Source organism: Dysidea avara, chromosome 8, assembly GCF_963678975.1.
Source record: "Dysidea avara chromosome 8, odDysAvar1.4, whole genome shotgun sequence".
Taxonomy (NCBI): Eukaryota; Metazoa; Porifera; class Demospongiae; order Dictyoceratida; family Dysideidae; genus Dysidea; species Dysidea avara.
In genome coordinates this window covers 34945789-34958552 of record NC_089279.1, presented here as the reverse complement: position 1 = coordinate 34958552, position 12764 = coordinate 34945789, and the positions used below count along the sequence as shown (strand labels likewise).

The 12764-nt window shown below is 39.8% G+C and overlaps 2 protein-coding genes across 2 annotated transcripts; one reads left to right on the top strand and one right to left on the bottom strand.

Annotated features, from left to right (window-relative positions):
• Positions 1–2424: 2424 nt before the first annotated feature.
• Positions 2425–3136, bottom strand: LOC136263072 (uncharacterized). The gene is made up of 2 exons (XM_066057528.1): positions 2814–3136; positions 2425–2759 (listed from the first exon to the last, which is right to left on the bottom strand). Exons 1-2 carry the CDS (start codon positions 3096–3098, stop codon positions 2649–2651), a joined length of 396 nt encoding a protein of 131 aa, XP_065913600.1. The 5' UTR covers positions 3099–3136; the 3' UTR covers positions 2425–2648.
• Positions 3137–5730: 2594 nt separating this feature from the next.
• Positions 5731–12502, top strand: LOC136263709 (uncharacterized). The gene is made up of 2 exons (XM_066058343.1): positions 5731–5949; positions 12143–12502. Exons 1-2 carry the CDS (start codon positions 5731–5733, stop codon positions 12500–12502), a joined length of 579 nt encoding a protein of 192 aa, XP_065914415.1.
• Positions 12503–12764: the final 262 nt, after the last annotated feature.

Here is a 12764-nt window from a genome sequence, read left to right as displayed (position 1 = left end):
TTGGTCACCATATGCCCTATCAATGTTAGGATCCATAGCTGACAGAACAACTGTTAGAAACGGTTTACCTAGAAAGTTTGCTAGGCGCCAACTTCTCCAGCAACTATCTGTGACTTTGTGGAGGTACAATGCGAAAATGATACTCCGCCAGTATTCGCTTACTGCTGAGGACGAATTTCCTGACTTTGACATTGGTTAAGTTAAGTATGTAGGTAGTAATAAGTATATAGTTAGGTAATAAGTAGTAGTATGGTGTAGTTTTCAGTATGTACGTGTGTTATGTCCATAATTATTGTTATTCACTAGTGAAACATATTCTAATATCAGTTTCAACTCATGATCACTTATGATGTTGAACATTGGAAAAGTTTTAAGCCACGCCCCCTTTATTCTGCAATCTATGCTACTAACAGAGGTTAGTGAGGTGAATTTTAACCAACCAAACTAAAATTTGGCCGTGGCTATTGACACCGATCGTCGGCTATTGACACCGATCGTCGGTGGCAATGAAAAGCCACATATGACTATTGACACCGATCGGTGGAAATAAGAAGCCACGAAAGACTGCTGACACCGACTAGTGTTAAGAAGCCAATAAATGATCAAGTGGCATTAAAAAGCCACAGATGACTATTGACACCGACAAGTGGCAATAAGAAGCCACCAATGACTATCGACACTGATCAATAAAGACCATCAACTAGTTTAATACTGTATCGACACTTGCAATATGCATTGTCATCGACGATCGGTGTACCGTTATTCATAGTCTACATTTCTATATACAAATGTAGAATAACGGCCACTGCATGCATTCATGCATGTCATCAGCTTAAACTCCTAGCTAGCTAAGTGCTGACAGTACATCCTGAGTGCCACTGGTCAGCAGACTATCATAATATATGTACATGGATGAATACTTCATCTGCACACACACACACGTTTCAAGCATACCACATACATGTGTACATACTAGCTACATGTACTATGCGCTAAAGAAGTTTGTCATGATAATGTGACAGCTTACAATAATGAACTTAATACAATATTGAGGCAATGAAAGATGTATATGACTTGCAGTCCATAGTTACCTACAGTCTAGACAATACCACAGTTTAGGCAAAGGTTTGTCATCTTCCCATTCATTTTCTAAGCATGTTTGGTGAAACCATTCCAGACATTTTGAGCACTGAACCATGCTATCCCCAGTATCTGGCAGGCGACAAGTACAATATACCTTTACTCTACGCAATAGTGATTTCCCAGGGTTTTTCATAATTTTATCATGTGGAAAGTCGGTAATTTCTTTGCTCTTTAGACAACGGAGATAGTGTAATCCTGGTGATATAATAACTTTGCTGGATCTGTACCAGAGCACAAGGAGAAACTGAATGCAAGGGCATATAGGCCACAATCTGATCCTCCTTGCTGTTGCTGAACATCTGGAAAAGTCAATGATAAGTATTTTCTTGATGTCTTCACTAGTAAAGTAATGATTTCTTTTCCAGAGGTCACCTGTGTACATACTGTCATAAACCTTCACCTCATTTTGCTTACAATTTTTTTTGGTGATGCAAATCCAGTGGTTGCCAAAACAATTTAATATCTGTACAAATTCATCTTCACCAGACTCATCAGAAAACCCACAAGTCCGAACACTTACCACATTCTTTAATCCAACTATGTTCGGAAACTTTTGCTTGAGTAGAGACAGTCTAGCATTCATTCATCCAGCCAGTTGAAGACTTCAATGTCTCAAAATCTAAAGGAAAAACCTTTACATTAGGAAAGACTTCTTTGCTGCTGTCTGCTTCTTCATCATCTGAACTTAGTGCAATGCAAACATCACTCAGTGATTCACCACTCTTGTCAGATTCTTTTCATTTTAACTCCCTCTTAATTCTCATTCGATTAGCAGCCATTCCAGATTGACATATTTTCCGTCTCTTTGGCCTTGGTATTACTGGCTGAGCATTACCGCATGGTTGGTTCTCCTTTTCTCTCTGCCATTTTTTGTTCTTGGAAGGCCACAGCTTGCTGCTTTGCTTAGGTCGACTTTTTGGCTTTATATATTCTTTCATCTTAATATTCTCACGCAGAACAGAGAGTTGCAAACAGCCATGCAAAGAGAGAACATAGTTAAGCACTATACATTAAAGGCCATTTTTTGTTCTTGGAAGGCCACAGCTTGCTGCCTTGCTTAGGTCGACCTTTTGGCTTTATATATTCTTTCATCTTAATATTCTCACACAGAACAGAGAGTTGCAAACAGCCATGCAAAGAGAGAACATAGTTAAGCACTATACATTAAAGAACTACATACAATCACGATTAATACATACCCATGTATCTTATCATAGAGATATAATAGTAGTTAGGCAAATGTAAAGTTTAGTAGTTAAACTTGCATGTCCTTCAGTGGATTTAAGAAGTTGAGCATCATTATGTACTGATGAATTGCTAACACTGGTGGCATTCTGTAGCTCTTGCAAATGATGCATTGTCTTCTCAATATCCTGTGGTATACAAGTGTTCTCGGTCTCTTGTGAAACTGTACTCTCAGTTTCCTGGGGCATCAAGGTGTTCTCAGCATCCTGAAGAATAGTCCTACTCTCAGTTTTCTGTGGCATTGGGGTGTTTTCAGCCTCCTATGGAATGATCTCAGGCATGGAGGTGCTCCCATCTTCCTGTGGAATAGCAGTACTCTCAGTCTCCTGGGGTATCAAAATGTTCTCACTCTCCTGTGGCACTGCATTCTCCTGTGGTATTAAATGTATGAATAAATATGCAATGCAAATAAAATATTTACTTACTAGAACCACCGCCTCATCCTCCTGAACAGGGACTATTTTTACATCACAATTTCTCTCCCAGTAACTTAACAATGACTCTAGAACAACAACCTTTCTTCTAAATTCAGCCATGCCACACTCTGAACTGAGTGCTGCCAACTTCTGACCTAACCCCAGAGCTTTCTTATACTTCTGATTTTTAGAAAGTGTGCTCTTCAATGGAAAATTAGTGATAAGTGAAGACACTTGTAATGCACCACTTTTGTCTTCTTCATCACGATCATCTGATACTTCAGATGGATCCATCAATAACTGAAAATCTTTGTGCCACCTTCTTGCTACAAGTTGCACTTCAAATACTGGTAAATTTTGAGAGGCTCTCACCGCAAATATATGTCGACAGGGGAGTCCCATCACCTTTGAAAAACCACAAGAGCAGTTATTAGCAATGAGAGACACACAATGCTCCCGGGATTTGTAAACTGCCTTAAAAACACCATCACCAATCTCCACTTGAAATAGTATACATCACAGAACGTGATAGCTTTAACTGTTCAACAATCCTCTCAGCTGAATACGCTGTGCAAGTTGCATTAATTGTTGACACATCACTAATACCATCATTGGCTGTACTACATGTAGAAAATTCTTCAGTAAACACCTTTTAACTTGTAAGTATGGCATTCAAGCCCATTATTTGTTGTATTGGCAAAACTGATTGTCGCGAAGAAAAGTAACCCATTTTTCTCTGCAAACATCCCAGTTTTTGATAAAATATTCTTTAAATGCAGTGTTGGTGTTGTCAAAGAGGTCTTGCTTCAATGCAGTATATGATTCTTCACTGTCAGCATTAACAATCCTCCTGATGGTTTCTCTGGCCTGCTCCCGACTTTCTTTGGCCACATCAAGATCAACAATCTGCTTAAAAAAATACTTAATGACATGAAACTGGCAGGAAAGTACTGTTGCTTGTGGGAACTCCTGTTGTAGTGCTTATGGCTAAATGGCGCTGGTTGCATGTGATTCCTTTGTTTCTTTTCCTGGGCTGGCCGAAGTGGACACATGCAATTAGATAGTAGGAGAATTTCCATTTACTATCAATGGGTTCTAAAGGTGCCCTGGCCTTTGCACGTCTCTTGTTGTAATTATCTACGCTTTGACTATTAAACACGTGCATAGGGTGATTATACGCTCTTAACTTCCCAAGTAGTTCCTGCTCTTCTTCAAACGAGTTGAACTTTCTGCCAACCTGAACACCATTCATCAAGTCACCATTGCTGTCCACTATTTCTTCAACATCATTTCCTGAATCCTCTGGGTCGTCCTCAGAATCCACCGACGAAGACATTACAGGTTATTGCTGAACTGCCAACAATCAAGTGTTGGCGAGATAATTCACGTCTGTACACATCACGTGATTTACTGCCGGTGTCAATAGTTCGTTGTGGCCCTTATTGACACTGACGATCGGTGTCAATAGCCACAGCGGTAAAATTTTGGAGTTTCTCACATCTGAAGGTTCTTAGAGTACTCATTCTAGCAGAAAATGGAGCTAGCTAGTATTAGTATACATAGTAGCGCGAAAATGTGCAGCGTTCAGAATTTACCTGATTGCAGTTAGGCTAAATTTTGCGATAAATCATATGTACTGCAAAACCAGGCAACTTAATTTAGCCCATATTTACATGGTATGTTTACTTCATCATGGAGGGTAACTGATGCAAAAATTGTGGTGATTCGTCAAGGTGTCCCTTAACTCCTGCTGTCCCATAATACCAGCATGTACTCTATATGTTTCCCCTGGTATTATGTTCCACAGGTAAAGCGTTCCCCGCACACATATCCCTAGGGATGCGTGTTTCCCTGACGTTCAGTTTCGAAGTGCATGTACCTATATACTGTTTATGCTTTGCTGCTTCTACTACCGCTACTATAGCCACTGCTGCCTCTTTTCCTGCTGCTATACTACTTGTCTACTACTTGCGCCAGCTACTGTATGCAGGATCTGAGCTCATTTTGCTGCTCTACTTAGACTACTATTTGTAGTTGCTACTGCTAGCGATTCTGGGAGAATTTTAAAATTAATGGAAATTTTTTTATTTAGCATAGCCTTGTGCAGTACTCCCAGAGGATCTCACAAACACTTAGTTTTTAAAAATCCAATATAGGATGGTGGAGTTATAAACAATTTTGTCCTTAAAATAGGCAAAATTTTCTCCATATATCTTAATTTTCATTGAAAAAGTCCCAAAAATGGCACAATTGAACAAATGCTTATAACTAAGCTTTGCAATAACATTTTGAACTTCTATTTTCTGCTATAAATACCTTAATAGATGGACCACAGTGTAACCTTACTTGTAAGACCCTCTGAATAAAGGTCACCTCCATAGAAAGCCACTAAATAGTTGCATGCATTTAGCATCTTGCGGATGGCAAAACAGCATACACATGGTGAAGTGCAACCACTCTGTAATGTCACCAGAGCCGCCCAGAGAAATTAAGGGGCCCAGGGCAAAGAGTTAAAGTGGGGCCCCAGAGGCAAGGAGGTTTCCATTCCGAATCATAAGCTGTAAGTTGGAGACCAAAAAGAAAGGTCACAACCTGCTGACATTGACAATTACCACCCATCACCAACCATATCTCCTTATCTATAAGCTTGCTACACTGCTCCTCTGAAGAATATTGTGACTGCTCTATTAGAGTATATCGATCTTTTAAGCAGGTATTCAGGGGACCCTTCATGGGGCCTCCTGGGGCCCCTTTCAGACTGGGGCCCGGGGCAAGATTCCCCAGTTGCCCCCCTGTGGGCAGCCTTGCCAGTCACCTCCACTCAAAAGGACAATGTGCATGCAAAGCAAGGAGTTGTATTGTTGATTTATAGCTGCTTATATAATTATTTTGTCTCCTAATGTACAGCTCCTTGACAGCTACCAAAATGGTACATCATTTTACCTTGCCTCACGCCCTTAGCTGCCCACATGGTGCCTTTCCAATTATCCGGCATAATGAAGTACGAGATTTGACTGCTAGTTTGATGACAGAAGTGTGCCATGATGTCCAGGTAGAGCCTCACTTACATGCCCTGTCTGGTGAGGTTATGCATCACCGTTCAGCTGTGCTTGATGATAATGCCAGAGTGGATATCAGAGCATCTGTTTTTGGAGGTGCTTACATCATCGCACCTTTTTTGTTGTTCGCGTTTTTAATTCTTTTGCAGCCTCCAATCGGTCTACCACCTTGGCTGCCACTTTTCGTAGGCATGAGGGGTGGGGACTATTCTACGGAACGGAACGGAACGGAACGGAATGATGGACTAAACTGCGGAACGGAATGCTTTCTCAGATTGAAGCTTGCAGCTTACCATTGCTGTACAAGTTATCAGTGGCACTTCCAGCAGGTAATCAAACGTACCCCAAGAAAGATAAAACGAATTTAAGGATCGATTGTGGGTTCTTGTTGGTTGTCATTAGTAACGAAGTACTAATTGTGGGAATAGCTGACTCAGTGATTTCATCTTCGGATATATCAAGTAGGGAACTTAATGCATGACTTTTTTTTACTAGTATGTGAGTTATTTTTACTTACTTGACTTCAGAATGTACAGTCTGAGGCCCAGCCTTTCTAATCGGCATAAATCAGTATGTGTATAGCTACACTACAAAGGAAACAAGTATGGTGACAAGCTGAATCAACTCAGTCTAAGTAGAATCTAAAGGAATTTTGTGCAGTGTGTGAGGAGCAAACATTCAGATACCTCAAGGAGGCTATATTGTGTGAACATCAATGATTCATTAACAGAGTAGTGGACTATTGTCAGATATCTCAGCCTGAGTACTGAGTTGAATTCTGGATGGGGTCTATTTTACAGAATGGAGTGCTTTCTGAATCAACTTGCAGCTTGGCTAGCTGCATTTTATTAGTGGAACCTCCAGGAAAATGGAATAGGATAATTATAAAACATTAAATTAAGTGATTGTTTAGGTAATCATGACTTTATTCAGTCTAATAAACAGAATATATGGTTGATTGAGTGAGGTATCACTTTCAGAATGTTCAGACGACCAGTGATGAGATGCATGGATTCATCGAATTTTTGTTGTGGTGGAGACATTAAATATCCAAAAGCAAACTGACTGTATAATATTAATTCACTTTCTTTATATTTTCTCAATTTTGAGCCTGTATACAAATAATTGAATTTTCCTTGTCAATAGAAATCTAATCCAAAACAGCCAAGCTGTAAAAAAAGTGTGCGGCCCTCAGAAAGGCTATGGTGAAAAAAGATGTGAAATCCAAGGTGGCGGCCAAGAAATGGCTGTGATGGTAGGTTAATGGTAAAAATTTTAATAATGACAATTTAGGTAAATTTTGTGAAGCAGCACAAAAATTCACCTGAATTGTCGTTATTAAAATTTTTACCATTAACCTACCATCACAGCCATTTCTTGGCCGCCACCTTGGATTTCACATCTTTTTTCACCATAGCCTTTCTGAGGGCCGCACACTTTTTTTACAGCTTGGCTGTTTTGGATTAGATTTCATTTCTTTTGTATTTGTATACCCCAAAGCCGGCCTATGGCCAGCTTTGGGACTTTTTTAACCTATGTTTTTTTCTTTACTACAGGAAGAAGAAAAGATGAAGTAGATGTACTTTAAATATTTTATCAGTAAATGTACAAATTATATATACTGTATAATACATATGTGACCGGATTTGCGAAAAGGGGTCTTCCACACACATCCAATTTGCCAACTTTGACAATTGATAACTTCAGATTGGAAAGAGCTATTGCCTTGATATTTGGGCAGTGGTGAGCACCACTATAGCTGAATACATGGTGAAATTTTCAGGTTAATATGTTACTTGAACACTGAGTTATGGTCTCCAACATTTACGGAATTGGATGTGTGTGGAAGACCCCTTTTTGCAAATCCGGTCACATATATTGATTACAGAAATCTCCATGGTGGTTTCTTTGTAACTGAACACTCTACAAGGTGACTTCTTCTAATTGCTCTCTCTACAGGGTGAATTGTTTGTAGCTGAACGATCAACAAGGTAACTTCTTCTAGCTGATCTCTCTACAGGGTGATGTGTTTGTAGCTGAATTTTGTATAGGTGATTTGTTTGCAGCTGAGCTCTTTACAGAATGGTTTCTTTGTAGCTGAACTCTCTAAAAGGTAACTTCTTCTAACTGATCTTTCTACAGGGCAATTTGTTTCTGGCAGAATTTTCTACAGGGTGATTTCTTTGCAGCTGAACTCTCTACATGGTGGTTTGTTTGTAGCTGAACTCTCTACAAGGTAATTTCTTCTAGCTGATCTCTCTACAGGGAGATTTGTTTGTAGCTGAACTATCTACAAGGTAACTTCTTATAGCTGATCTCTCTACAGGGTGATTTGTTCGTAGTTGAATTCTGTACAGGTGATTTGTTTGTAGCTGAACTATCTACAAGGTGACTTCTTCTAGCTGAACTCTCTACAGAGTGATTGATTTTTTTTGCAGCTGAACTCTCTACATGGTGGTTTCTTTGTAACTTAACTCTCTACAGGGTGATTTGTTTGTAGCTGAACTCTCTACAGGGTGATCTGTTCATAGCTGAACTCCCTATAAGGTAACTTCTTCTAGCTAATCTTTCTACAGGGCGATTTGTTTGTAGCTGAGTTCTCTACAGGGTGATTTGTTTGCAGCTGAACTCTACATGGTAGTTTCTTTGTAGCTAACTCTCTACAAGGTGACTTGTTTCTAGCTGATCTCTCTACAGGGTGACTTGTTTCTAGCTGAACTCTCTACAGGTGATTTGTTTGCAGCTGAACTCTCTACATGGTTTATTTCTTTGTAACTGAACTCCCTGCAAGGTGACTTCTTCTAGCTGATCTCTCTACAGGGAGATTTGTTTGTAGCTTAACTCTCTACAGGTGATTTGTTTGCAGCTGAACTCTCTACATGATGGTTTCTTTGTAGCTGAACTCTCTACAAGGTAATTTCTTCTAGCTGATCTCTCTACAGGCCGATTTGTTTGTAGCTGAACTCTCTACATGATGGTTTCTTTGTAGCTGAACTCTCTACAAGGTGATTTCTTCTATAGCTGATCTTTCTACAGGGTGATTTGTTTGTAGTTGAACTCTCTACATGATAGATTCTTTGTAGCTGAACTCTCTACAAGGTGATTTCTTCTATTATAGCTGATCTTTCTACAGGGTGATTTGTTTGTAGCTGAACTCTCTATACATGATTTGTTTACGGCTGAATTCTCTACATGATGGTTTCTTTGTAGCTGAACTCTCTACAAGGTAACTTCTTCTAGCTGATCTCTTTACAGGGTGAATTGTTTGTAGCTGAACGATCTACAAGGTAACTTCTTCTTACTTATCTCTCTACATGGTGATTTGTTTGTAGCTGAACTTTCTACAAGGAAACCTCTTTTAACTGAGCTCTGTACAGGGTGAATTGTTTGTAGCTGAACTATCTACAAGGTAACTTCTTCTAGCTGATCTCTCTACAGGATGATTTGTTTGTAGCTGAACTATCTACAAGGTAACTTCTTCTAGCTGATCTCTCTACAGGGTGATTTGTTTGTAGCTGAATTCTGTATAGGTGATTTGTTTGCAGCTGAGTTCTTTACAGAATGGTTTCTTTGTAGCTGAACTCTCTACAAGGTAACTTCTTCTAGCTGATGTATCTACAGGGTCACTAGTTTGTAGCTGAATTCTCTACATGGTGGTTTATTTGTAACTGAACTATCTACAAGGTGACATCTTCTAGCTGATCTTTCAACAGGGTGATTTGTTTGTAACTGAACTCTCTACAAGAAAACTTCTTCTAACTGATGTCTGAACAGGGTGAATTGTTTGTAGCTGAACTCTCTACAGGGTGATTTGTTTGTAGCTGATCTCTATACAGGTTACTTATTTCTAACTGATCTCTTGAATTCTGTTCAGGGTGACTGCTCTATTAGGATGACTGCTCTATTAGAGTATCTCGATCTCGCACTTGCTACACCAAGTTGGATTTCGTGTTATAACTCCGTGGCTTTAAGTCTGATTCTTCTACACCATTGAAGAGCCTTTCTAAGATGATAACTCCATCTGTACAGCGATTTTCAAAGCATTACCCCAAGTGGTTTATCTGGTAGGCGTGGCAAGCATAATAATAATAATAATAATAAAATAAAATAAATTAAAAATTAGCTAATCTCGATTGCGTAATTGTTACACACTGTTGATTTTTTCGCTGTATCTTCCTGGTTTTTAGCTCGATTTCTTTCAAACCACAAAAGGTTTGAGGTTCAATAGTTAACCTATTCACCCACCGATTTTCAGCTTCTTCCCATACGCGGTTTACCCTGTAGGCGTGACAACATATTGGTGTTATTTTTCGTGCATAATCGCTCATAACTCTTTGCCTGTTTATGGTATTCCAGCCAAAGTTGGTACCGAGATGCGCCTTTATACCCCCCGTCTGTGTGCCAAATTTCAAGGCAATCGGATAACGCGTTCGCGTTTTATGGCAGTTTTTGTAAGTGTGCGAAAAGAGGAAGAAAAATAAGAAGAAAAAAAACGAAGAAACTAAGCCAATTTTTGAAGTCGCATATCTCAGGAATGCCTGAAGCGATTTCGCTCAAATTTGGAATGTGGAGTACTGAAGTTAGAGGGAATGTACACAGCAAAATGTGTCTTGTTTCATCAAGGCAGCACAGAGCTACGGAGGTGCGAAAATTGCGTTTTCTTTCTTCCTGTCAATATACTCACGGGGTTGCGCGCCGGCTTCTTGGGCCGCACTACACACTACCGTGTGTCTTGATCCTAGAATAAGATGGGAGAGAAACTTATCTTTGTTTACCTATACTGTACAACCAAGAGTTCGTAATACTGATTTGTATGGGGGAGAGTGTCTAACTCTCAGTATGGCCTGTACAAACACCCTGTGTAAAGTTCACCTTTCATCAAATCAACACCTTTACTGGGGGATAGAAAACTGTTGATTAGAGTTGCTGAAGAAGGTAAAGCCTTTGTTCTGAAATAAGGCCGAGGTGTTACTTTAAGCAGGGTGTTTGGTGAATGCATTCAAGTTAGACACTCCCCACCTTATTATGAACTCTTGGTACAACTTCAAAGGAAATGAAGAAAGCATACAGATGAATCAATAAAATCACTACAGTAAGGTGAATTACAGACTAGTGAGATCTTGGTTAATTAATGACAGTGGTTGGAGATTAAGTGTGGTAGCTTCTTGCTCTTGAATATGTTGCAAAGTGGAAGTACAAATCAAAATGGGATATCAATTTCATTATGAAAAATTTGTATACATAAATAATCTAGCATTACTATTTCATTTGTCCTCCACTTAAACATGCTACAACAGTACTAGTGTCAGTAAATTGGCAGTGAGTCTACCTTGAAATCTCAACTCTAGAGTAGATCCAACACAGGGCAGCCCGCACTGTAACAAATACATGTGATCCCATTGTAATTTCATGGACCAGCTGGACTGGGAATCACTTGAAAATAGACGAACAAATTTAACCTGTTTTGTTTGAAGTGAAGCATGTGAAATGTTACACTTTAGAAATCCTAGGATTCTTAGGTGGTATGTAATTAATGTAAGTGTTTCATTTCAGGTCTGACTAGATACATTAAAATTACACACACATCCTGGTCCAAATCACATTTGCCTGGTGGCTACGGGCATGGTTTCACATGCAGCTTATAATAGAGATTTGGCTGATCTTGGAGTTTTGACATTTAGCCTGATTCAAGGCTAGCAGTCAGACACATCCTTGAATTGTGCAACAGATAAAATCAGCTCACTATTGAATATGGCATTAGTCCACTGCACCAGCTGTTAATATATAAATAATTCCATGCATACACTTCAGTGATGTTTGCAGAATATACCCTCCTTGCGGTCTGCCAAAATATTTGCTCTTCACACACTGCACAAAATTCTTCAAGTTTTAATTCAGCTGGCTCTTTCCTGTTACCATGCAGTATCTTCCTGCTTGCTTTATTTATACACTGACTTATGACTTGAAAGACCGGCCCAGACTGTTTTGTAAAGTCTAAATAAGAAAAACAGCTCACATAAAGTTCCCTTCCGTATGGATGAACATCACTGATACAGCTCATCCCACAATAATACTTCGTTACTAATGACAACCAACAAAAACCCACAATCGATCCGTTAATTCTTTTTATCTTATGTTTAACCACCCACTGGAGATGCCACTGCTAACTTATAAGGGAAGTTTCAGCAATGGTAAGTTGCAAGCTTCAGTTTGAGAAAGCGTTCCGTTCCGTGGTTTAGTCCATCATTCCGTTCCGTTCCGTTCCGTTCCGTTCCGTAGAATAGTCCCCACCGGCATGAGGCTGAGAAGTGTCGTGCTTATGAGGAGCGTATACGCGAAGTAGAGCATGGCAGTTTTACCCCTTTAGTTTTTTCCTCCTCCGGTGGAATGGGGAAAGCAGCCACTACCACCTATAAGCATTTGGCTCAATTACTCAGTGAGAAGTGGAGTTCCCCATATTCAGTGGTAATGGGCTGGCTCCGTTGCAGTTTGGGGTTCTCCTTGCTTCGCTCCTCCATTATGTGCATCCGTGGTTCTCGATCACGCTCTAAGCGTCCTGGTGTGCCCCGGGCATGCAGTAGATCTTGCCATCGCAGAGGGGCATCTACCAGTTCACTAACATTCCCTGGGCTTCTGTAGGTTCTTTTAGGTGTCTTTTCTGTAGGTAAATTCTTTCTTTTTCCCTTTTTATGTTGTTCTTCTAGCTTGTTTTCCATAGAGACGTGTGGGTGGAAGGGAGTGCCATTAGGGCCGGAAAAAACAAAAAAAACATCAAAGAGATGAGCTACACTGTTAAAATTCAGGTGTACCAAAAGCACCTTTAGGGGTGTCCAGTTGCATGTTTAAAAACAACTCCCTTCTGGTGTTAGAAAAGGGTGCTGTGGTGACACTTAGAGGGTGT

Bases quoted from the DNA above. Each gene is read 5' to 3' on its own strand.
- LOC136263072 (XM_066057528.1), bottom strand. From the start codon at position 3,098: ATGGATCCATCTGAAGTATCAGATGATCGTGATGAAGAAGACAAAAGT. The intron at 2,760-2,813 runs GTAAGTAAATAT...TTAATACCACAG, and splicing joins AGGATGAGGCGGTGGTTCTA to GAGAATGCAGTGCCACAGGA.
- LOC136263709 (XM_066058343.1), top strand. From the start codon at position 5,731: ATGGTACATCATTTTACCTTGCCTCACGCCCTTAGCTGCCCACATGGT. The intron at 5,950-12,142 runs GTTTTTGGAGGT...TCCGTTCCGTAG, and splicing joins GAGTGGATATCAGAGCATCT to AATAGTCCCCACCGGCATGA.